Genomic DNA, 27,516 nt, shown 5'->3' with positions numbered 1-27,516 from the left:
ATGTATATGCTGTCTGAGAGTAGTACTGGATGTCTAAAATGTAAGGGTGTACGTCTGTACGGATATCAGTATTGGCCCCCTGTTTGTCTGTCCACTTTCTAAGTTAGTGACAAAATTGTGTGGGAACTTCGTAGAGGACTTTTTATCAAAGGTCACCATTTATACGTAGATAACTTCTACACTGGTGTGCAATTGTTCATTGAATTTTTCAAAGCGGACACTGTTGCTTGTGCCACAATCAGCTCTAACCGTAAAGGTTACCCAAAATAGTTTATTTGTAAAATACCTGGGAAGGGACAGTGCAGTGCCTTGCATAGTGATGAACTTCTTGGTATGAGATTTTGTGACAGGAGAGATGTCTACATGCAGACTACCATCCTTGATGGAAGTACTTCACCTGTGATTGTTTGGGGTCAGGTTTCTGAAGTGTGCAAATCTGAGTGCATTTTAGACTACAATAAACACATGGGAGGTGTTGATAGAGTAGATCAGATGTTGGAACCTTACACTGCAGTTCGTAAGGCTTACGATTGGTATAAGAGGTCGGCTATCCATTTTTTCCATTTAGCAACATTCAATGCTTTTGTTGTATTCAAGGATTGTACTCTAGAGTCAAAGATGACATTTGTTCAGTTTTAGCAGTCTGTGATAGGCAGCCTTGTTGCAGTGGAACAGGCAAGAGTTCCGAGAGCTGCAGTGGTGGAGGATGGGGCTTGATTGAAAGATCGCTACTTTCCTGATTACATTCCTCCCACAGCCAAAAAAAGACTTTCCTGCTAAGAAATTTAGAATCTGTGCCCAAAGAGGAATGCAGCATTAGAGTCATATGTACTGCCTCTATTGTTTTTCAAAACCTGTACTGTGTGTGCCCACATGTTTTAAATTGTACCACTGGCAACTGAGGTTTTGGTTGCAACCATGAGTGTAAAAGTAAACTGACTGGTCTATATTGTTTCATATTTTTTCTTCACATTTCACAGTAGACATTTGGGTGATGTATTTAGTTAGAACTGTTGTGTTTGTAGTTATAGTTTTGTATCTCCTTCCAATTGATTTGTATTTTCTTTTATTTTAAAATAAATCTGATGGTGATGTGCGTGGACTGACACTTGGCTGACGGTGTTTGTGGACTGGCTCTTGGCTGGTGGTGTGCGTAGACTGGCTCTTGGCTGGTAGTGTGCGTGGACTGGTGTTTGGCTGGCAGTGTGCATAGACTGGTGCTTGGCTGGCGGTGTGTGTGAGCCGGTGCTTGACTGGTGGTGCATGTGAGCTGGTGCTTGACTGGTAGTGTGTGAGAGCTGGCCTTTGGCTCATGATTGTGCACTAATATTTGTTTTTTCTGGTTTTCTCTGCCAAGGTGTACATTGTCTCTAGGAAAAATCTACCAACTCTAGATATTTTCATAAACTAAACACCCAGGGGAGTACAGGGTGGTGTGCTTCTTGTGAATTCCAACATGTGTTCTTACTCACAATGCCCTGCAAACCTCAAACTGTGAAGAAGTCACATATTTTCCTTGCATTACTGTGCCATATTCTTCCAGAATCTGAAAGAGACCACACATTTCCTACCATCCAGTGTTCCCCCAGGTCTCCTGATAAAAATGCCACATCAATTGTGTGGATGGGCAAAGTGCCCGTGACAGGAAAGGGCCCAGAACATATTGTGGAGACATCAAAATGATCTATCACAAAACGACCTGATTTTGTAAGCGGGTAACCTTAATTTTGATCATGGGCTCGCCAGCTATTTGGGGAAACCTACCAAACCCAGACAGTTCCGAAAATTTTACACCTGGGATGCGTGGGTTGTGAGGATCCCACAACGTTTTTGTACCCAGAATCCCATGCAAATCTCAAATTCAGCCAAAACATTGCAAGGTAAGGGAAGAAAATGTTAGGAAATCCAAGACTCCCCTGGGTGTCTAGTTTTGAGAAATGTCCGGGTTTGGTATGTTTCCCTTGATGCCACTGAGCCTGGGACCAAAAATGTAAATTACACATTTGCAAAACCAGGCCGTTTTGTAATAGATTATTTTGATGTCTGCACAATATGTTTTGGGCCCTTCCCTGTCACAGGCATGTGGTCCACCCACACAGGTGAAGTAGCATTTTTATCGTGAGACCTAAGGGAATACTGGGTGATAGGAAATTTGTGCTGGCAGTGTGACCCCACAACTTTCCCACACAGAAATGTGAGTAAAAATTAATTTTTTATAGCTAAATGTGAGGTTTGCATGGGATTCTTGGTAAGAAAACATTGCGGGATCCTCACAATCTACACCTCCCTGGACTCCCCTGGGTGTCTAGTTTTTAAAAATGTCTGGGTTTGGTCAAATTCCTTAGATGGTATACGAGCCCGGGATAAAAAACACAGGTTGCCCCCTTGCAAAACCAGGTTGTTTTCTGATAGACGTTTTGGGACATTTCCTGTCGCAGGCACTAGTCCAACCCACACAAGTGAGCTACCATTTGTATCAAGAGATATGGAGGAATGCCGGATGGATGAAAGTTTGTGGCTCCTCGCATATTCCACCAGAACTTTCCATAACAGAAATGTGAAGAAAATGTGTTTTCTTGACAAATTTTGAGGTTTGCAAGGGATTTGGGGTAAAAAATGTGGAGAAAGTCATGCAATTCAGCCCATCTTGGATTCCCCTAGGTGAATAGATTTAAAAAATGTACAGGTTTGCTAGGTGGTTTCCCTAGATGCCGGCTGAAATAGGGTCCAAAATCCACAGCTAGGCACTTTGCAAAAAAGGGCCAGTTTTCAGTGGAAGAAAGTAATGTGTCCACATTGTATTGTGGGGTGTTTCTTACAGCAGGCACTAGGCCTACCCACATGAGTGAGCTACCATTTTAATCAGGAGACATGGGGGAATTCTGGGCGGAAGGAAGTTTGTCATTTACCACCAATTCCAGAACTTTCCATCACAGAAATGTGAGGAAAATTTGTTTTTTTTAGACAATTTTGAGATTTGCAAGGGATTTTGAGTAACGGAACCTGGTGAGAGCCACAAAAGTCACCCAGCCTGAATTTCCCTGTGTGTCTAGTATTAAAAAATTTACAGGTTTGCTAGATTTCCCTAGGTGCTGGCTGAGTTAGGGCCTAAAATCCACAGCTAGGTACATTGCAAAAAAAGGTTCAGTTTTCAATGGAAAAATGTGATGTGTCCTTGTTGCAGTTTGGGCCATTTCCTGCCTTGGGCACTAGGCCTACCCACACAAGTGAGGTACCATATTTATCGGGAGACTTGCGGGAATGCTGGGTGGGAGGAGGTTTGTGGGTCCCCACCGATTCCAGAACAGAAATGTGAGAAAAATGTGTTTATTTAGACAAATTGTGAGGTTTGTAAGGGATTTTGGGTCCAAAAACATGGAGAGAGGCACGAAAGTCATCCTATCCTGGATTTCCCTAGGTGACTAGTTTTCAAAAATGTACAGGTTTGCTAGATTTTCCTTCATGCCGGCTGAGCTAGGGCCCAAACTCCACAGCTAGGCACATGGCAAAAAAGGTTCAGTTTTTCAATGGAAAAATGTGATGTGTCCATATTGCATTTCGGGCCGTTTCCTGTTGTGGGCATAGTCCTACCCACAAAAGTGAGGTACCATTTTTATTGGGAGTGTTAGGGGACACAGAATAGTATTACAAGTGTTATTACAAATTGTCTTCCTCTGCATTTGTGAATTCCAAATGTAAGACAGTGTGTAAAAAAGAAGTCATATTGAAAAATGCCATCTTATTCACATGCTAGTATGGGTATCCACAAATGCAGAGATGTGCAAATACCCATTGCTTCTAGGCTCCATATCTTTTTTTTTTAAACAATTTTTATTAAGCGAAAAGAAAAAGACATGGTACATAGCTTTGATAAGTCGGTATATGGGTCTACTGTGAAAACATGGCAAATACAACCTATATAGTACGAATTGAGTACAGTCCACCACCCCACCACCCGACACAACTGTGAGGAGCATAACTGTTAGGCAGCAATTCGCCATTGGGCATACAATCATTCGCAATAAGAGTCCCATCCCTTTTGGTGACATACTATGGAGCAAGCCTGACGCTCTCATCAGGGCGGGAGTGTGTCGTCGAATCCAGAGACCTCCAGTATGAGGCGTTGATCTCGCTGCAGCTCAATGGTAGGGGATACACACAAGTCGCCTCTGTATTTATTCCACCTCCCCCATTTGTGGTCCCATTTTTTGGGGCACCCTCTTTGCTTGAAGACGTTTGCCCTTTCCATGTCTATTGCCCAGGCCCTCAGGCCTGGAGCCGTCTCTGCTCCCCAATTCTGCGCAATATTGCGTTTTGCGAGTGACCACCCAGTAGAAGCCCATGTCTGTCCTGCTTGTGTAAGATCTGTGGCATCCCACATGTTGAGTAGAAAGAGCTGGGGCGTAGCCTTCAAAGATTTACCACACGCCCTCTCCATCTTAAGCTCCATGTCTGGTTACCATATTGGAAATACATAGGTTTCCTTCATACCAATTTTTCAATCTTTATATTTTACCACATGAATTGATGCATACCTGGAACACAATGAAAAACCATTGCAAGGTGCAGTTATTGGCTCTGGGTACCTCTGGGTACCTCAGGGTCTTGGTAAACCTACAAGTCCTATATATCCCTACAGCCAGAATGGTTCAACGGACATAACAGTATATTGCTTTAAAAAATCTGCCATAGCTAAAAGAAGTTACAGGTAAAAACGTAGATACAAATGCCTGTTTTTTCAACTCAATTTCAATATTTGTTTTATTTTAACTGTAACTATAGGAAAACATTGAAGAATCTACACAAATAACCCCTTCCTGAATTCAGCATGTTGTCTACTTTTAAAAAATGTATAGCTTTTCTGGGATTCGTTATTAGTTTCACACTCATTTCCACCACTAACTGGAAGGAGGTTGAAAGCACAAACAATAAGAAAAATAGGCTTTGTCCCAGTAAAATATCAAAACTGTGTAGAAAAATGTGGTTTCTGACAAAAGTCTGCCTGTTCCCGAAAGCTGGGAAGATGGTAATTTTAGCACTGCAAACCCTTTGTTAATACCAATTACATGTAAAAAAAATTCATATGCTTTCTTCTGTAGCTATTTTTCAATTTTTCCCCCCAAAAATCTACTTTTGCTGTACTTTGGCTAATTTCTCTGCCCCCCTCAGGGCAATCCACAAACCCTGGATACCTTTGGAATCCTCAGGATGTTGTGAAAAAAGATGCACGTTTGGCATGGATACCTTATGTGGACAAAAGTTATGGGGCCCTAAGCACAAACATTCAGGTGACCCTCCTCCTACATGTCAGGATGCACAGGTGTGGCACCCGGGCAAAGCCTGGGCAAAGGGCGGGTCTGTCCGCGCCCAACACATCCCAGAAGTGGCTGGGTTGCGCCACCCCTCTGTCACCCCAGGTTTCAGGTAAGCTGCCCAGCTGCTTCTCCGCCACACTTTCCCATGTTATGTGCCCACACTCAATGTCTGCCCCCCTGCCTCACCAGCACCTCTCTTTGTCAGCAGTTATCCTTCCCACAGTGCACCCCGTGCCCCTGGCAGCCTTGTTTCCACTTTGTGTGTCTTTCTTGCCCTTCAGTGTCCATCTGCCCGCCTGCCCTTCTCCCAGGCAAGACCAGCCTCCTTTCGCCCCCGGTCCCACCTCTTGCCTACAGCAGCACTGGCACCACCCACTGCTACCCCACAGGTAAGCTGTCCCTGTGCTTTGCCTCCTGCTCCACCCTACAACGTGTCTGGCTCCTCCCTCTGCAAAATCTCCCCCTCTCTCTTCCCCCCTCATGCAGCACCCTGGTTTCCCTATGACATGGAGATCACACTGTGACCACACAGCAGAGGGCACGCCACGCACACGCCTGGACCACACCCAGCGTATGACCCCCAACTCCCATAGACCACCACCATTTCACCCTGAATGAACTTCAAGTCATGAAGTTCAGATGCCAGGAGATACTCCCCCCAGGACTACCAAAGGTCCTTTCCCCTGCCAGAACTGCGGCTTCTCCTGTGTCCAAGGTTACCATCCATGCCTCTCCAAATTAGCCACACCACGTCTGGGATACCCTCACGACTTATAGCCCGGACGCCGTCTTCATCACAGAAACTTGACTGAACCCCACATCCATGCCAGACATCACCACAGCCACCCCCGATGGATACAAGATCGTACACTGGGACCGATCCAATAGAAACGGTGTAGGCATCGCCATTATCTGCAAAGATAACCACGAATGCTCAGCCACCACATTCAACCAAAACATTCATGGAATGCCTTCACGTCCAGCTGAAACATCAGAACCACCATCTGGGGCACCCTCACCCTACAGGCCTCCAGGACCCCACCCTGCCTTCTGCCACACAAACTCTGACTTCATTGCCCCTATCACCATTGACTCAAATCTTTACATATTCTTAGGGGACCTCAATTTTCCCCTTGAGAACACTGTCAACACTAACACTGCCGACTTCCCAGAAAGCATGGCTAATCTTGGAATCGTGCAGCTGGTCACCAACCCCACTCACACCGCAGGAAACACGCTTAACCCTATCTTCTCAGTCAACAACAGTGTAAAAGACACCCACACTGAGGCGCTTACCTGGACCGATCCCCAATGCATCCATTTTGTCATCTCAGAACCCCCAACACCCTGCCTCCACAACCAGTGAGACACGACGCTGCTTGTCAAACGTATCAGAGCAACGATGGACCAACACCCTGAACTCCCACCTTCCCACCACCACCAAAGTCACAGAACAAGCGGCGGAAAACTTTGTGAACTGGATCACGGCAATCGCTGAAGAAGTCGCACCAGGTAAACCCACCAACCCTAAGAAATTAATACGACACCCGAACTGGTTCACAGCAGAACTGAAAACCCAGAAACATAACTGCAGACAGAAGGAAAGAAGATGGCATGCCAGTAACACTCTCGAGGACTGAAAACAATTCGAAGATGCCCTCAACTAACAACACCACCTCCTGAAAATCACCAACCGCCTTAGCCAAATGCATCAATGACAGCTCCATCAACAGGAAGGAACTGTTCAACATAGTCAAAGAGTTTGCCAACCCCTCAGCCACCGAAAACATCATCACACCCTCATCAGCTCTCTGCAATACCCTTGCAGACTTCTCCCACAATTAAATCAACAACACCTCCAAAGACTTCTACCCCAGCCCCCCACCGAGGACTACGTCAACCTCCTCACACTAAATGACACACACCCACACCAGCTCACATCAAGGAATACCCTCAACGAGAAGGAAACAGCATCTATCATGAGATCCATCCACTCCAGAACGCCAGCAGACCCCTGCTCCCACCACACTTTCAACCACGGCAATCAAAGCAACAGCAAAGAAATCACCAAGGTTCATAATTCCTCGACAACCATGACCCACTTCCTCCAGTAATGGAAACATGCCGACATGAAGCCATTGCTGAAAACACTTTCCGTGAACCAGGGGGAACCCAAGTACTACCGACCAATATCCCTGCTTCCCTTTACAGGCAAGATCATCGAGAAAGCTATCAATATCCATCTGGAGAATCGCAACCTCCTGGACCCCTCCCAATCCATCTTCAGAGCAAACCACAGGCCCAAGACAGCTCTAGTCACAGCCACAGATGACATCAGAGTGCTGCTAGACCATGGAGAAATAGCAGCCCTCATCCTCTTCGACCTCTCCACAGCCTTCGACACCGTGTACCACCACACACTGATCAACAGACTCAACCAGATCAGAATGCAAGGAGCAGCCCTCAAGTGGATTGATTCCTACCTCACAAAATGAACGCAGAAGATCATCCTCCCTCACTACTCCTCGTTCCCTAAGAACATCACCTGCAGTGTACCTCAAAGATCATCCCTCAGCCCCACCCTCTTCAAAGAATACATGACACTCTGGCCAACATCGTCAGGAGCTACGGACTCAAGATCATCTCCTACGCGGACGACACCCAACTCATCCTCTGACCAACAACCCATTGACCATCAAAGGCATGTTCCAAAGATGCATTAAAGATGTGGCCATCTGGATGAACAACAACTGTCTCAAACTTAACACAGATAAGACAGAAGTACTCATCTTCGAGAAAGGCAAGGACATCCTCTGGAACAACAATTGATGGCCACACAAGGTGGGCCCAAACCCACTGAACATGTCCGCAACCTCTGCATTATTCTTCACAGCCAGCTATCCATGAAGAAGCAGGTCAGCGTTGTCTCCTCTGCTTGCTTTCTTACCCTCCAAATGCTCAGGAAGGTCTTCAGACGGCACCCACCCAGCATCAGGGGAACTGTTGTGCAAGCTCTCGTCACCAGCAGACTCGACTACGGCAACTCCCACTACATAGGAATCACCGCCCAACTCCTGAGGAAACTTCAGACCATCCAGGACATAGCAGCCAGACTCATCCTCGACATCCCCAGAGAGACGCACATCACCCCTCACCTCAGAAAACTCCAGTGCCTACCAGTCACAAAGAGATGCCACTTCAAGCTGCTCACCCATGCTAACAAAGCACTACACAATGAAGGACCAGCGTACCTCAACAAACAAGTGAATTACCACCAACCGATCAGGGAAAGCCATTCCAGATCCCTCTAGCTAGCAGCTACCCAATGCATCCAGTGGGCAAACAGAGACGCCCGCTTCTTCTCCCACCAGGTGGCCAAGACCTGGACCTCCTTCGTCCGGCCCCTCAGAGCCTCACCATTGCTCCAGCACTTCAGGAAAGACTTTAAGACCTGAATGTTCAACCAATAGGAACAAGCAGCGTGATCCCACAGCATGATCCAACAGCGCCTCGAGAATCTCACGGGTGAAGTAGCCGTGCTCTACAAATCCTGATTGATTGATTGATTGAACTACCCCAAGCAGCCGAAAAAAGGCTTAGCACTGATGGAAAAGGCCTAGCAGCCAAGGGTCGGCTGCTTGAATTGAACTGAATAAAGTCACGCTGTTTGGTTCTACTGACTCATTCCTGTGTTTCTTGCTCTAATGTGCTAACGCTGCATGTGTTATTATTATTAAACCCAGACCAGTTGTATTTGCCAATCCTTGTTTTAATTCCTGTCTACTTTGCTACAGCTCGAATAGCAACTCGCATGCACTACTTGAGAGCTGGTCCTCATTATTTCATTAATGCTTCTATATCATGGGTATAAATAAATAAGTAGCACTGCAGGGGATGAGCCTTTCAATACCCTGTGGATTGCAGAGGAGGAGCCCTTCAAGACCTTCCTCTGCATTTGGGAACAGATAGGAGGGAGGAAATGTATTTCATTGAAAGGGAAGGTTTTGAAAGCAGGAAAGAAGTCAAAACGAAAGCAATGGATGCTATTCCAGCCTGTAATCTTCAACTTGAATTGGGAGCATTGACAATGCCTCATGGGTTGAGAGAAGGAGATCTTTTTAAGTCAGTCAGCGCCTGTGCCCCCATCCAAATGGAACGAAGCACGCTATATGGGTTACACCAGTATATACATGTATATAGACTTCCAGCACTATTGAAGCCTGCTCAGCTCTTATAAATTGATGTCTATTCATAAAATATGGGAACTGTGTGCTGCGCTGTAATGTTAGTAAATCATCGAAGCATATTTTGCATCTTGTATTATGACAAGGTCATTAAGCATCAACCCTCCACTGTCTTTTTCCTTGGTTTACTTTTTGCGACGGTCTATTGGTAAACTCTCACTTGCTTTTTCTATGCATTTTCTCTTTTACCAAGGTCATTATCTGTTTTAGCTCACTTGCCACTCATTTACCACTCACTGAACTAATTGTAATGCTTAAACTCTTGAGTACAATAAAATCATGGCACATCAATATCGACTCGAGGCCAAATATCGAAAAACATGGAAGCACAGATTTACTATTCTTAACTCCACATCTATGTACTATGAATATATATATATATATATATTTTTTTTTTTCACTGAAAAAACCATAGGTTTCAGGCCTTATATAGTTAGGAATTAGCATTTAAAAAACCTTTGAAATTCAGTGAAAAAACCATAGGTTTCAGGCCTTATATAGTTAGGAATTAGCATTTAAAAAACCTTTAAAATTCACTCAAAAAACTATAAGTTTTAGGGGTGTTATAGTTAGCTGGACATTTCACTCATACAAAACCATTGAAATTGCTCCTATATAGTTAGTTGTACTAACTATATTTCGCGCACCCGCAATCCACTGGTGATGATGTCACATATTACATCATTCATGACATGGTCAGTGACATCACTGATGACATCTCAAATGACATCACTGATGACATCATCCAGTGAATGTGGTTTGCTTCGTTATTTAAATATGCATTATATATATAGCAATTTGCATTGAAGAATGAGTGGATATATAAAAATAAATATTTGGATGGAGGATTTAGTAGCAGTGTAATTGACTGTTTACTTGACCAATTTATAGTGTCTCACTAAATATAGTGGATAGTGACTGAACTGTTTGAATATCTGTATCACTTTGTCAGTTGTTGTGTAAACTGGCTCTCCAGTTGGTTACTAGCTATGTGAAAGTCTGTATTAGTTATTGATTAGTTAACTGAGTATTTGTATGGGAGAGTGAATGTGTGAGTGGTTCGGTGGGGGTGTGTGACTGCCCAAAGATGTGTGAATAGTTGATTCACTAGATATATGAAGTTGAAACTACATGTTCTAACAGTTGTTTGGGTGAGTGAATATCTTTATGGGTGTGGTGATGAGCAAATATATTTCTCAATGGTACATGTCCAACAAACTAGAAAAATAAAAGGCAGTGTATGTGTCAGTTGTTGTATATTAATAAGTATACACAAGACTCAATGATTGTGTGAGTGACTGTATGGATAACTTTATACTTGTAATAATGATTTTATAATTCACTAAGTATGACTTACTATCTAAATGAATAGATTAAGTTGTGTTTTTTATAAGTGTGTAGCTAAGTAAATATGTAAGTATGATCCATTGTTTGCATAAGTGAGTAGGATGACTTCATATGTGAATAGGATGTGTGCTGGTGTGTAATGTCGATTTAGGTATATAAGTATTTTTGATAGTGTTCTATTGTTCATTGACAGCATGTATGAGTGAATCTACAGGTAAGTGATTAGATGTGTGTATACATCTAAAATCACTGAGTGGGTTTTTAGATACTTGAATTGCTGTAACAATGGATTCAAATATGATACTCTTTATTTTACAAAGAGTGATGAAAGATTTTACTAGTGTATGAAAAGGTGTATATGATAGTCACGTGGATGATGTCATCGGCGATGTCATCAGTGATGTCATTTGAGATGTCATCAGTGATGTCACTGACCATGTAATGAATGATGTAATATGTGACATCATCAGCAGTGGAATGCGGGTGCGCGAAATATAGTTAGTACAACTAACTATATAGGAGCAATTTCAATGGTTTTGTATGAGTAAAATGTCCAGCTAACTATAACACCCCTAAAACGTATAGTTTTTTGAGTGAATTTTAAAGGTTTTTTTAAATGCTAATTCCTAACTATATAAGGCCTGAAACCTATGGTTTTTTCAGTGAATTTCAAAGGTTTTTTAAATGCTAATTCCTAACTATATAAGGCCTGAAACCTATGGTTTTTTCAGTGAATTTGCAAGGTTTTTTAAATGCTAATTCCTAACTATATAAGGCCTGAAACCTATGTTTTTTTCAGTGAATTTCAAAGGTTTTTTTAATGCTAATTCCTAACTATATAAGACCTGAAAGCCCACCAGGAATCTCCAGTATGCGCCAGGGGACTGCATTGCAGAGAGGTGTAATGAAGCCACGCCCCTTTTTACACCTCTCTGCAACGTAGCTCCCGTGCATGTTTGAAGAGGGGGAACTAATTCCCCTTGCATACTGGGGGCCCCTGGGGGCCAACTAGCCAACCTTGAACCTCCAGTATGCGCCAGGGGGCTGCATTGCAGAGGTGTAATGAGGCTATGCCCCTTGTTAAACCTCTCTGCAACGCAGCCCCCTGGCGCGTTTGCAGAGGGGGAACTAATTCCCCTTGCATACTGGCGGTCCCTGGGGGCCAACTAGCCCACCAGGAGCCTCCAGTATGCGCCAGGGGGCTGCATTGCAGAGAGGTGTAATGAGGCCACACCCTTTTTTACACCTCTCTGCAACGCAGCCCCCGTGCATGTTTGAAGAGGGGGAACTAATTCCCCTTGCATACTGGGGGTCCCTGGGGGCCAACTAGCCCACCTGGAACCTCCAATATGCACCAGGGGGCTGCATTGCACAGAGGTGTAATGAGGCTATGCCTCTTTTTACACCTCTCTGCAACGCAGGCCACTGGCGCGTTTGCAGAGGGGGACTAATTCCCCTTGCATACTGGGGGTCCCTGGGTCTTATCTGCCCAAACGCCGAAATTCCGAACGATTGAAAATGACTTTTCTTGAGAAACATTTGGATTTGGATTATCATGTCCTATACTTTGGAATTTTAGAAAGACTGACTTTGAGGATGCTATAAATTACTCAAGTCTGCCCGAATTGTGTGGGTAAAATTGATACCTAGTCACTTTGAATAAGAATGTACTTACGTCTCGTCTAACATTTGGAAGAAATATCTAATTATATGACAACAGGATACCGACATAACTTGAAGGAAATAAGAACGCCCTGAAGAAGTTCTGTTATACAGAATGAAACGCGTCAGCTGGCTGTGGTACATAAACTTAAGGAAAATAAAAGCATTTGAATATACACCAAGATTCAGCGCTTCAATAAGGACTCTAAGTGATATGATTTGATTGGACTTATTGTGCAAGTGGTGCTGTGCCAAACTTTGGAATATTCTCCACTACTCTCTACTACTTACTCTCTACTACTCCACTACTCTCTAATACTCACTCTCTACTACTCATTCTCTACTACTCTACTACTCTCTACTACTCTCTCTCCACTACTCACTCCCTACTACTCACTATCTACTACTCTCTACTACTCACTCTCTACTACTCTCTACTCTCTACTACTCACTCTCTACTACTCTCTCTCTACTACTCACTCTTTATTACTCACTATCTACTACTCTCTACTACTCACTCTCTACTTCTCACTCTCTACTACTCTCTACTACTCACTCTCTACTACTCTCTCTCTACTACTCTCTACTACTCACTCTCTACTACTCACTCTCTACAACTCACTCTCTACTACTCTCTACTACTCTCTCCCTACTACGCCCTCTCTACTACTCTCTACTACTCACTCTCTACTACTCTCTACTATTCTCTCTCTCTGCTACTCACTCTCTACTACTCTCTACTACTCACTCTTTACTACTCTCTACTATTCACTTTCTCCTGCTCTCTACTACTCACTCTACTACTTACTCTCTACTACTCTCTACTACTCACTCTCTACTACTCACTCTCTACTACTCTCTACTACTCACTCTACTATTCACTCTACTACTCTCTACTACTCACTCTCTGCTACTCTCTCTACTGCTCTCTACTACTCTCTTCTACTCACTCTCTACTCTATTACTCACTCTCTTCTCTCTACCTCTCTACCTCTCTCTACTTCTCTCTCTACTAGTCTCTACCTCTCTACCTCTACCTCTCTACCTCTACACCTCTACCTCTCTACCTCTCTCTACACGCACACATATACACACATATATATATGCATATATATGCATATGCATTTATGTATGTGTATATATCTATATACATACATATATAAACATATATAATCTGCATATCTATATAAATACAAATATAAATGCATGCATACATATACATATATGCATGCATATGCATGTTATTTACATGAAAGTTTTAAAAACACTAATAAAAGCAAAGCTAAAAAGCCACCTCATTACAAACAGAATGGCTTTAACTTAAACGAGGGCGAGATCTATTGCATTTTCAATGCTTGTTTACTTTGGTTCCATCAAGAAGGCATTCAGATGTGTCACACATTTGCCATAAATTCTGAATGTTAGCACTCTGGTTGCTCATTAGATCACTGTAGTAAAGCTACTGCTCACCAGGGAAGTCTGCTGCTAATCATACTTTCTATGGCAAAATGAACCCCCTCATTTTGTTCCTTTTTAAATGAAATGTTTTCAGACTTACCACTTCATTCCAATCAAGATGGCTTCTGGTGTGCCATACTTTGTCATAAGTAAGACTGTTAGCGCTCTAGATGTTCTTTAGAACACTCTGGGACATTCTGTCATTGGGCTATACTTGGGCTACATCTGGGTGATATTTGGGCTACATTTGGGCTCTTTTGTCTCTGGTGGCCATCTTGGGAGACTGCATGTCAGAATTTTTTTATGAAATAGAAGAGGATTTGGGAAGTCACTCAAAATGTGCCTTAATTTTTCTTTCTGCAGCACTAATCATACTTTCTATGGCAAAACATACCCCCTCATTTTGTTCCTTTTTAAATTCAATGTTTTAAGAGTTACCACTTTATTCTAATCAAGATGGCTTCAGGTGTTAGCGCTCTAGTTGTTCTTTAGAACACTCTAGGAGGCTGCAGTAGAACACACAGGAATCAACTGACAGTCTCTGTCCTTGTTGGATGTACATGTTTTACTGAGAATGTCAGACTTCATGCTCACATGACTTAGAAAGATCATGTGAATTTACAGAAAATATGCTTTCAGTTTAGCTTATAGATCCCCTTCCAAACCACTGTGGGAAAAGCATGAGGTAATAGTTTTCTTTCAAACATGATTCATGATATCCCAGCAGAAGGCTTTTTCACATGGTAAAATCACCTTAGAACACACCACAATTCCTAAAATGAGTATGGTAATATCAAGAAATGATTTATAATGTAACTAAAGTCCTAAAACCCTCTATTAACTACAATGCTTTTTAATGAGGTGCTATCATGTATATTGGTCCCAAGATGGCTGCCAACACTTCTTGGATGAAGTGCTGACAGCCAATCAGATCTCACGATGAGATGTGTGGTTAGGCTCCGCACAGATATATATGTGCTTTAGAAGTAAATTTTCATAAAAACCACTGGAGCAATTTTCACCAAATATAGCAAAGGCACTTCTGCGTACCAGTCCCTACAATTTTGCCAAGTTTGGTGTAATTCCGTTCAGCGGTTCGGGCTGTAGCCTTGTCAGAACGTCCTATGGAAATTAACATGGGGAAAACACGTTTTGGGACCCCCCTTTTTTCTCAGCCCCCACTTCATGAATCCCCCGAAACTTTCAGGGAAGGAGCGCTGCAGAGCTGGCCAAAATTTTGGAAAAGTACACGCAAATTCCTCAACCGGCGCCAAAGTTATTTCCAATAGAATGTTGCGGGTTCCTATGGTAGCTAGGTCCTAACTATATATACCTACTGGCTTTCGCCAGTAGGTAATATAAAGCTAAGAGAGTCTACGGATACCTCACGACCTCCTGACAATCATTATATCTCTGCACACAGCAACGTGGTGTAGAGTCAAAATGGGGCGAGAAAAGGGCCTAACTAGTCAAAATCCCATAATGAATGGTCTGAATGGTCTGAAACAAGGTTGCCTTCTTGACCCTGTGTTATTTTCCATCTATATAAGCAACCTTCCAGGGTACTTTTGCCAAACTAATAATTTTCCCCATAAGCTAGCGCAACGTGAAATCCATAGCCTAATGTACTCGGACGATATTGTCCAACTCGACCGTACCCCTATTTAGTAGAATTAAATAGATACTCAAAAGAGAATTTTTCTGGTCCCTAACATCTCCAAAACTAAAATTCTACCTTTCAGAGGAAGAAGGAAATGTTTGCTTTTTACCTGGACAATGGGAGGTAAATCGATAGAGATAGTGAAAGAATATGTTTATTTGGGCCGAATCTTTGCATACTACCTCCAAAACGTTTCCCATTTTCAGCACCTCGGGCGAAAGGCAGACTCCCATGTAGGGGCATTACAGAGATTCTATTGCTCAACTGGGAATAGGCATTTTAAATCCATGCTGGAGGTTTAGAGTATGAAAATTCCACCTACTCTGTCTTATGCCTTGGAATATATACAGGTTAAAACCTGGTGTCCAATAAAAGTGAAAGAAGGGACTATCCTACGAAAACTGCTGAAAGTCACCCAATCAGTTCCAGTTGAAGCTTTACCCCTAGAGCTTCTTTTAACAATTACAGACGCTTGAGCCATTTCTAATATTATAAGGTGGACTTTTAATCTTTTACATGCAACCTCTGGCACTTCAAGACACATATTAAAACAAGAGACCTTTGGAGAAGATTCGACTCTGCACACTTTTAATAGGAATCTCAAACTAGCCCTTGAGGTATCCCAATGCACTGTTGCACGTTTGCAGGCGTGGTCTCCAGCCCATTTGAAGATCTTTTTAAAACATACAACTTCCTTCAAAATCTTGTTCCTCTAAATGGCAGTCCCTAGAACATTCCTCAGATGTCTGTGAATTGTGTAACGGAGGAGTGCAAGATCTTGTCCACGTACTTCTTGTTTATCCACATCAGACTTTGGTAGAGGCATGACAACGTTTTATAAACCCTAAACGTTTTAAATACAACGTCACTTTAACTCAAGACTTTATTACGCTGTGCAAATCTCCACCTAATGAATTTGCTTTCCACAACCTGTTTAAGTTTTTTTAAAGTTTCTTAGAATTGTTCTAAAAGCGTGCATACCAAGTAAGTATTAACGTATGTTCTTTTAATCTGTTCATTTAAAACTTACAATGTGTATTATGAGTTTAAAGCCATCTTAAAAGTTTAAATCCAATTACCTTATGTATTTGTATTTGTTGACCTCAGTCGAGGTCTGAATCAAATAAAACTATTGTATTTATATGTGTATTTGATATTTTTGCACATCTATGTTTTGCTCACAATATTCTTACATACAGCCACTAGGATGCAAATTAAGAAATGGAGACACTCTGTGTAGAAAGAAAATGAAATTGAACTTTGTTGAGAGTGCCAAGACTAAGCCAGGCTCTTCATTGCAGTATAAACAACTCTGTGTTCCAAAGAGAAAATTTAGTTTTACATAGTATCGCACAGCACATTAGCTACGTAAAGCAAGTCTTTCAGTCAGGCATGCACCGTGTGCAAGCTACCACAATTCTAGTTCTTTCCTCTTCTTTAGTAAGTCAACAGAGGCATGCATTGTAGGCCTCCAGTTCCATATTCTGACAGGGCTGGCGTGACCCCGGAAACAATCAAAGTTCGTTGCCATGACTGCATTAGCACAGAAACAGAACCTGCAACTGGTGGCCTGGTAGCCTGACTTTCCCCTTCAGAGCACCACAGAATTCCTAGGAGACAGGACAAGCACTGCTATGTTGAAGCTAATGACTGAAACATGAGGTCTGGGGAAGATACATTTTAACAGCTTCCCTTCTAAAAAAAAAGCTGCAATGCCCAGTGGCCAGGTGCCTGTGGCAGAGATCTTTGTTGAAAATAGGTCACAATTTTTATTAAACCTAGGGGCCCATGCACAAAACAATTTGAGGGCCAAAGTGTACATGCTGTGGAACTGATAGTAATGTCACAACACAGAGTTGTAATACTAGCAAGTATAAACTCCAGATATGTGCAGAAAATATGTGACCATGCAGAAAAGGCAAATTTGCTACACCCAGGCTGCAAAAGAGTGTTTTGCTGGGTAAACCCCAGTCAGACCGTCTTCCTACCCGGGAGTTGTAATGGTATGTATCAACGCTTTTCAACTGCTACTGATATAGCAAACCATTGATCAGATCCCAGCACCCACATTGGTGTAGCATCTGACTCACAAAGGAAAAGTATTCCTTTAGGATAGCTTCTTCTTTGGAAACAGTCACTGCCTGTCTCAAGGGGAAGCAAGAAGTGGCCCTGGAGAACACTGCTTGCTTCACACTGATGTCATTTTTTTATTTTTTTTAGTAGCACCTGTTCCTCTAAGGGACAAAGGCTGCTCAATGCAGCTGCAGGAATGAAGGCCTGCCATCCCTTGTTGGGTTCTGCTCCTGCATTTGCAGGCATTCACATGCAGCTGCATAATATCCAGCCGCGGCCGATAATGGGAGTACCGGACGGGCGGTGACTTGGGGACGGGGAGGGGGAGGGGCAGGGTGGGGGGTAGGAACGGCCCATGCAGGTAGGAGCAGTGGAGCTGGTTTGGGGGTGGGGGGTGTATTTCGGGAGACGATGACAAGGGGAAATTATTTATTTAATTAATTTCCCCTCGTCATCCCTCATCAAAATTCCCCCCCCGCCCCACACACACACACCCACTAATTTTACCCGCATGGGCCACGGCTGGCACCTGGACGAAGCTTGCCTTGTTCTTTGCTTCCGAACCCATGGAGAACAGCTGTAACTTGCAATAAGCCCGTAGAAAGGTAAGCGGGCATAAATAAAGCAAAAAATGACAGGGTATTTTTATGTTTAGGAGTGAAATTACAATGCAAGCCTCCCAGTATCCGTGCTCATAATTACTACCCACCATGCTTATATATTTTTTTTCTCAAATATTTTTGGGTTAAGGTTCGTCAAGAAGAAACAGGGTCAAAAAATGATATGACTGCTAACATTAGATGAGCTGGTTGAGGAGTTCCCAATGGAATTAAAGTAATACCTGTGGTGGTGATCTATGAAGGACATGATAGTTATGCTGCTTTGTGGTGCATTTTTTATCCCTCTCCCACCACCACCATCCAGACAATGAAAGGGTCTGCTGCAACCAGGGCCTGGGTTCTTGCAGATACTTTACAATGCTGAAAGCCAAAGTGGCCAGCACGTAAAAACCTCGAAAGTCCAGTCTCTTCCAAAATGATGGTGTTCTGTGTAGGTCCAGCACAGACAAATCCATGCCTCATTTTCAGGATATCCACTAATAAGATTAAACGATTCCGAGTCATTGTAGGAAAATGAATTCTAAGCGGATTACCCTAAAACAGCAGAACGTGTATTTGTAAATGGCACGTTCACTCGAAGGGGAATTTCGGCATTAAATAACTGAAGTATGTTCTTAGCCAGCTCAGTGATACTCATTCTATTAGGCTTGGGAGAATAAAGGTTGAAATGAATTGCCTATTTTTGCACCTGTGACACAGAGTTCTGGAGCCGATGCCTTAGGCCATCAACCGCCATCATAGATGTAGCATGATCCGCCCCTCCTGTACTTGTCATAGACAATCCTGAGATAAATAGTTGTGAACACAACTGCAGGAAGAGGAAAGGCAAACAGTGCAGGAATGAACCTCTGTTAGTTATGCATCATTTGAGTTTTGCTTCCACTCAATGACCACGGTCTGTGTGTCTTTGAGAGTGTTGGTTTTGGTTGGAAACCGGTGTCTCTGGGGTATGTGAAGTTGATATAAATTATGTGGATGCGATTTATGTTGTCTTTGTAAGTGTGGAATGGGAGATAGATTCGTTTCTAATGTATGTACTTTAGGCACAAGGACATTTGCAAATAGCAGATATTTACATCTCTGGCTACGCATTGATCTTTATAAATTCTTTGGGGTTCAGAATAAACATACTTGGTTTATTTTCCATTTTGAGATATTAATCTTTCAGAATAAAGTCTGAGTTTATTTGGTGAATGGCAGTTGTTTGCTGTGGGACCCTGATATACAATCATTCTTGTGATGTTTTGTAATGAAGCACGGTATGTTTTACCTGTGTCGGATCCCTCAACCAGAGACGACGACGATGAGGAAGAGGATGAAGAGGACACATTGCTGAGAGGCTTCTGATTGGTTGATAAGGAAATGGGAGATCGGTCAGGGCTTTTTAATCCAAGCTGTTCTGCAACCTCAGTGTGGTCTCCGGGGTGAATGTAATCGAACACACTGCTACCCGTTAACTCCACCTACAAAAAAATGGAAAAGAGGTCTGAGTGTCACAAATATCTTCTTGTTCAGGGATTCCTCTCATGCAACAGATTCATGTGTGAGTTTGTTGTCAAAGAGCCATGGTGCATGGTGTCCATGTTCCATATCCCATATTTAACATACTCCAGTGTTCCTCACAAATCTATGTGCCTCCCGTGTCGTCTTCTCTTGCCCTCTTTCCTCAAGAGATGTTGTTTTTGGAATCAGTGGCAACTCCAATTAATCCAGGCTGGTCAACACTAATCTACGCCCTTTGACTGTCTCATCCTTGAAACTTGTCTTAATTAATCGCCAACAAATCATTCTGCACATAAACCAATCCTTCTCTTCCGTTTCCATTACCAGCCAGACGAATACCTGCATATCTTACAGCATTCATTCCACCCCCACTTCAACCATGGAGACCATCACACCACAAAAACCTCCTTACTCTACTCCCTCCTTCCCCACTATTTGGATCAAATGCAACCTAAACTCACTCTACCACCTCAGTATTCAAGACAAATCTCTGTCTACCAGACCAATTCTTCCACTCTTACCAGTGTCAATCACATGTCCATGACAATCACTGTTAAAAATAAACTATTTCACATCTTGCACCTCATTTAAGACCAATCATCAGTTGTTGCAGGCATCCCACCTTTCATGCCTCCAAGACCTCACAAACAATAACTACCCACCAGAAACAAATCAATGCTTGACAATCACATTCCCACTGATCCAGAAAGGTTATAGCTCATGAAACAGTTTCATCCTGCAACTGCCTAGATTCTAACCAAAAATATCTACATGAATCCATGTACCCATCTTCCTTATCCCCACTTATGAAGCTCATATGTGCTTCAGTTAACCCATGCTAACCTGAACACCATCCATCCAACTGTTTTACACCAGTCAACCACTAAACTGAGCCCTCTCTAACTCACGCAGCACCGTTCCTACCAGCACTGCTCCAAACCAATCATGACCGATCTTAAACTTTCTACCCCATACACAGACATTGCTATTGTTGTAGACCAATTACTTCTCACCTTATTCCACTGTACCCTGAACACTGCTCACTTACTGAAGATCCGTCACTGTTCAGTCTAACACATGCTAGCCACCCCTCAAACCCACCCCCACTGTTCATACACAACACTGCTGAACCCATTTTACCCCACTCATCTCTCGAGTCTTGATCTCATAAGACGGTGAAAAGGTATGGTGGATATGTGCTGCATAAAGCAATGATCTTCAAACGTTTTAATGTCATGCACCCTTGTGTAAGGTTAATTGTAGCATTAACTACCCCCCAATGACAAACACATGTTTTATGTTTACTCCATAACATTTTAAATACTGCAAGAAAGCTGAAGAATTTCAATGGACAAGAGGGTACCCCCTCCAACAAAACAAAATAAACCAAGTAGTCAAACATTCCATATGAGATCACTTGAAAGCGGGCCATTTTTGTACTTGATCAGGATGGAGGGGTTGAGGCGTTGAGGATGATTTGGAGGCCCTCCTCCAACACTTACTCCCAGCAAGGACCTAAGTCACAAAAAGACATTACCGATGTCCCATTACAGAGTGATTCACAGCCATGATGGTTTCTTTCACTATATCGTACCACTGTTTTTAGCATATTCTTTTCCGGCATTAATCAATGACAGAGTAAGTGCTCCTCTTTCCCTGAGATGGCACCCTCTTAAAAGCAATCCACGCCCATACATGCCAATAGACCAGCCATGGCCCGTGCAGGTAAAAGAGGTGTGCCCAGTGGGGGGCCGGGGGGTTGGGGGGGTTCTACGGCTGATGGCGAGGGGAAAATTAAATAAATAATGATATTCGTCAGTCAAAATCCCCCACACCACTCATACCTGCATGGGCCGCGTCTGCAATAGACCCTAATTTAATTGGGAGACTCATGATTTTGTAGCTAAAAATGGCTTTATTTTAGATTTTTCCTGACTGAAATTGGCTCTGCTTCAAAAGAAGTCAATGGGGAAAATGCATACCCCCCCATTTATTTTCCAAATCTTCCACTTTCCTGTTCTAAAAGGTTGGCCTGTATCACCGCACCCACCCACACATAAGGGTGGACTAGTCCACAGTTTAAAGACCACTTGGTCTCCCCCACGTAATAGGAAAGCTTCTCCTCTGGTTACCCTGTTCATTTCCCAGTGGCTCTAGGCTTCAGGCGGCAGGCTAGAGCACGCGAGCTGGATGGAGGGCCATCGCGAGTGCCCCACATAGCAATGACCAGCTCCTTATTACTATTCAGAGCCCACATGTCTCCCTGGTAAAGCTTCGCTGGCCTGAACGCTAAAGGTGAAGGTTTTCAGGTTACCAATCCTGCCTAATGATGGAGAAGAAAAAATCAATAAGTAATAATGCAAAGCGAGTTCTGGGGCTCTAGAGGATCCGGGAGTCTGGAGCAGCTTAGACACATTAACATGCACAATTTATCCCGCTGTTTCTATGCCCCGAGCCTCAAAGCACTGGTTTACACAGGAAACATTTCCTCTGGCTGTTTTTATATACAATGAATGGAAAGCAGAGTAGGAAACCTTTACTTAACGTGTGTATCTTGGGGTGTTTGCTTTACATGCTAACACTCCCAATTCAGGTTAGAGATTCCTGTTTTTTTAAGTAAAAACAAAAGACAGACTGAATCTTTGCTGCCTGACCTTAAAACGTCCTCCACTTTGATGTGAGTTAATGTGGAAGTTAAATTACAGTTTTTTTTCCTAACACTCCTTCTTATCTCTTCCCTATTATTGCAATCCGTGTGTTTGCTGAGACTAAGTCTCGGCTGCGAGTGTGCAGAGGGCATTGAATGTTCTTCCTGCAGTTCCCGTAAAATGCCCTTTAGGGGTTGTATGATACAATCACACATGCCTAAACCACACATGCCTAAACAACGTGGTCTGAACCACGACTGCGTCCTACTGCACATGCCTTTACAGCAAATTTCGTGGTAAAGGCATAATTGCAAAAGGGATGTGCGTGGTAAATGGCACACCCCAGTACCCACCGCCCTGCAGCCTAACATCAGATACCCCAGCTCTGTAATCCACCTGCCCTAGCCCTTAAAACTACCCGGACTCCTAACCCTGATCCCTAACATTCACCCCCTCCCAAAAAACTAACCAACGTCAGTCCCCCCCCCGCCCTGAGCCCTAAAACTGACCGCTACCCCTGAAAACTGTCCCTTCCCCGCCCTCAGCCCTAAAACCCAGCCCCAGCCCTTAAAACGATCCCGCCCCCCCACCCTGAGCCCTAAAACCCTGCCACATGCCTAAAAAATATCCCGACCCCCACCCTAAGCCCTAAAACCGACCCCCACCTCTAAAAACTACCCCCCACACCCAGCCCCACTTACAAGGCCGTGTCCCAGAGTTTCTTCTCCCGATCCTTCCTGTTCCTCTCCCAGCCCATCTGCACATCTAGACCGCTGACTGCCATAACTATGCATATGCATGGTTAAGGCGTATGTGGGGTTAAGGCATAAGTGGGGTTAAGGCATATGCGTGGTTAAGGCATATGCGTGGTTAACCCCTTACGTGCTCCCGTCGGCCATTGGCCGTCGCAAGCACTACCTCGCTGGTGCTGCGAACGGTCAAGGTCCAACGCGGCCCCGCCCACTCCGCGGAACCGCCCCACTGCGGCGAAATAACAGCCGCGGTTAAGGAGGGGTGGTAATTGAGTTGCAAGAGGGGGTATCTACAGATAAGAGCATCAAGGAATTCCTTGGTAAAACTCAAGTTGTGACGGCCCTCTGGCGTGCGAAGGCTTTCACAGCCAGCTCAAGGGAACAGGCTGAACTAATCCTGGCTTGAGTCACCCACGGGTGACCTTTCTAGATAATCCTGGCCAACACCATCCTTTAGAAATAAGAATGTCTTTGGTGCCGCTGCGCAATGCGGCTTGCAACGTATTTCTTACATGCGTCCAGTACCAGATTGCCTAATACCAAGGCTTACTCCTCTTGACTCCACCTGAGGCCTCTTTCTTCCACAGTTCTACATTACCTGTTGGTTTATCTCACTCTTGCAGGACCATTTTCATCCCTGCTTTCTACCTTTGTCATTGTTTTCCTGCCTTATTCTTTTTTCTCTTGATGCCTTTCTTTTACTTGATTTGTGTCGACGTAGGATGATGCCTCCACTTGCAACCACTGGCACAAATTAAGCACTGATTACCTCCAATCTCTAGACTCACTGTGCACACTTGTCAGGCACCTGGTGATGGCTTGCACATAAAGGAGTTATTCTCCATATCTGAATTTTGCTAGAGACCTGAAGAGTTCTTCAGGTTTCTGAACTGGTGTTCAAATGTTCGAATATTGAATTTAAAATGTAGGTAAGTTTAAGCATTTTCGTATATGTGAAAGTGATGGGCATGAAAGAAGCAGAATTTCTAAAAGCCTTCGACTCACACGGGGCGAACAGATTTGGTGAAATTCTATAGGATCGTGGGCTGTTGGGCCCCTCGTTACTAGTGCCCCAGTAAAATACCCATCATTTCCCCTCACACACTGAATTGCTATTACCTGTGGTCCCAGTAATTCTGGAGAGGGGTCTTAAAGAAGGAATAAAGGGTATTATGAGATTTTGGAAACTAACATGTAGGAATTGGACTTACTATGTTCTCCAACGGAATTTCACCATGAGCCTTTGTCTGCTTTCAGCAGGTGAAATCTCCAAGCAAAATAGCCTGGCATTGGATGTTGTTGCATGACTAATAACCAGATGATGGTGGTGACTACCATTACCGGCCGATTTTGAATTAACGGGCTACTAGTAATGACAATGCAATCGAACTGCTAATAGATTTACTTGATTGCTTGCTGAATATTTTCTACTATCACTATGTGCGGATATACATAAGTAGACATGGTTAACTTCTAAAAATATAAAGGGCGTCTCCCCATAGGTAGGCAGCGGAAATTTAGAAAAACAAGGTCTATGCTTTAGTTAGGTCTCACCCCCTCTTTTGAAGAAGCTACATTGGTGAGAGGAAACCTCTCCCACTTCTGTAAAGTGGAAAAGACCACATTTATTGGAAGCAAGTTGAGCTCACAAACACGATACGCATTCTTTGGATTTAGCCACTCCCTGCAAACGTACTTACCTATGCCCTCACATCAAAAACAACCCCTCTGCAGCAGCCGCCCATGCAGGTAGGAGCAGTGGGGCCAGGTGGTGGTGGTAGGGGATTTCAACGAGGGAAAATCAATTATTTATTACATTTTCCCTCATGATCGTCTGTTGAATACCCCCACCCCCCCAACCTGGCCCTCCGCTCTTAACTGTACGGGCCACTTATTCCCATCTGCACTTGCCTAATATATCCCCACCCCTTACTCTCTCAAAACCTTTCAATTTAGCTTCAATTTCAACACATCCTGACTTCCTACTCTTACAAGTTTCTATTTCTACATCCTTTTCCCTCAACACTACTAAAGTTGAGGTTTAGCCTGCCATCACTAGGACCAGCCCTGCTCCGCTTGTGTTCTCTGCCTGCTTTCAGAGACACCATAAATACAAAACATACCCGCACAAAATATGCTTCCAAAAGAGCCAATTCGATTGCATTTGTGCGGGGGATGGGCCTGCGTTGAGCAGATGAAATTCGATTACCTTACGCTCCTGCACAACAAGGTCACGTGCTGATGTGCTATTTTCCTTGTATCCCCCAACTAAACTACACAGGCAGAGAGAGTGACACCCTCCCCTCTGCAAGGGCCTGTATCAATGTTGTTGCCTCTCTAAGCTCAAGCCCACAACCAGTGAAAAGAGTAATAGTGATAGTGAATGAGGTCACAATACATCTTAGAAAGCATTTGCAATGCAATAGGTCTTGCTTTAATGAGAGTTTAAGATATAGTCATTTACGATGGCAAGAGCTCAAACTCTTGTAAATACGAGACCTATTTCAAATCAAAGAAGCAGCACCATTGTCCTGGGCTGCTTGAAAGTGAAAGCGCGCGTGGCGAGGAAAGCATGTTGTGCCTGCAGTAGGAGAAACTCTTTACAGAAAATAGTGCTCACAGACTAAATAGGAGGTACCTTGTAACAACCGAAGTAAAAGGTCCAGTCGTTCTGGGAGGTAGCAAATGCATACAAGGCGCTACCAAGGAGGGGCTAACAAGCCTAAAAACGACTCAGCAGCCAGCGGTTACAAAGGACAATGACACAAGCCAATTATTTACTTTGATAACTTTATTTCGGCCGTAGACCATAAAAGTGCAAATAAAATACATACAAGCACAGTAATAAAATCCATTGATAAAAACAATTTAAAAAGTTATTACACAGCAAGTTATCAAAAAGAGGGCTGTTGCCCCAGCTAATTCATTATAACAAAAGTAGTCCTTCCGTGCCACATACCATGTAGGAAGCGAGAAACCAAAAAAACAATAGGAGGGGAGGCGTCATATGTTAAAACTCTACAAGCCTGTGCGCATTGTTTAAGTCCCAAGTTTCTGCACAGCGGTGTCAACCAGCATTTCCGTATTTTACTATACGCCGGGCAGAAGAACAGAACATGCGCAATATCTTCTATACTATTGTTGCAAGCTGGGCAGGTTCTCTCCTCTGAATCGGCCCATTTAGAAGTGAGTGCCCTAATGGGCAGGCAGCCATGTCTTAGTTGGGTGTATAATTTCCTTGCAAGGGGAGGCTGCACTAAATCTAAAAATTCCTCCCTCTTGGGTGCAATTTTCACCTGCAAGAATTCAGTGGACATCCAACCCAGAGTTGTCGAACAATGTAACACATTAAAGCTGTAATGTCTAAGAGAGGCCAACAACTCAGGCTTCTGCAACCTCGGGCAACTCTCCTCAGGGGACTCCCACAGTTGAGGCAAGCCAACTTGGTAGGAGAGGGCCTTGATGTGAAATAACCAGGGTATATTTTTGTTCTTTATCCTCCCCCAAACTGCAGAAGTTTCCCCAAGGGAACGAAACGCGGTGGCTGATGTCCATGTTTTAAGGACTTTTTCTACAATAAAGGAAACTACTGGACTAATTTGATGACTTTGACTCCATCCCTGGTGCACCTTCCTCTTATCAACAGAACCTTTTGAAGAGGATGGCTGGTGTGTGTCCGTCTTGAGCATAATTACATAGAATGTGAGCAAAGAATCAACGCAAAGTCTGTTTGTCAATTACTCCAAACCTTTATTTTGCTTCTTTTACACAAATACATGTGTTTTGTATTGAAATTATTGCTGCTTTGATTTAAGTCTTTGATCCTGGTTAGGATTTTCTCGTCGAATAACATTAACAGAGCCACTAAGTGGATGTTGCCAAATAGTGGAGCACAACTTTATTTTCTCCAGTATCAGTTTGAGAAAGCATTGGCAAAGAAAACAGGTCTGCCATTGGCTGCTAGCCTAGTGACGTTGTCAGTTGTTTTTAAAACGTTTGTGAATATTTATTACAAAAGAACTTTAGAAAATTAGCTGCCATGCATGAACATGTGTGGGAATGCACACTATGATGTCATTAAATATTTTTGTAACGTAGTTTTACAAAAACATTCAATAATGTGCACTGATGCATGTGCATGCCTGCATGTGCATATGCTCAGGTGAGAAACTTGGATGGGTTGGAAACCCATTCACAAACATGGCAGCTGCAAGTATTGTGCATGCAGGAGGTG

At 43.4% G+C, this 27,516-nt stretch overlaps 1 protein-coding gene across 1 annotated transcript in view; it reads right to left on the bottom strand.

Moving 5' to 3' along the window:
* The window catches only part of NPAS1 (neuronal PAS domain protein 1), a 504,067-nt gene that overhangs the window by 59,183 nt on the left and 417,368 nt on the right, over positions 1 to 27,516 (bottom strand). Inside the window, exon 5 of the mRNA XM_078662207.1 lies at positions 19,650 to 19,842. Coding sequence (XP_078518333.1) covers positions 19,650 to 19,842 — 193 coding nt within the window. The remainder of the gene's footprint in view (positions 1 to 19,649; positions 19,843 to 27,516) is intronic.

This window comes from Lissotriton helveticus, chromosome 9 (genome assembly GCF_964261635.1).
Source record: "Lissotriton helveticus chromosome 9, aLisHel1.1, whole genome shotgun sequence".
Lineage (NCBI taxonomy): Eukaryota > Metazoa > Chordata > Amphibia > Caudata > Salamandridae > Lissotriton > Lissotriton helveticus.
Note: the sequence above shows the minus strand (reverse complement) of the source record. Positions and strands in the feature narration are given on the sequence as shown.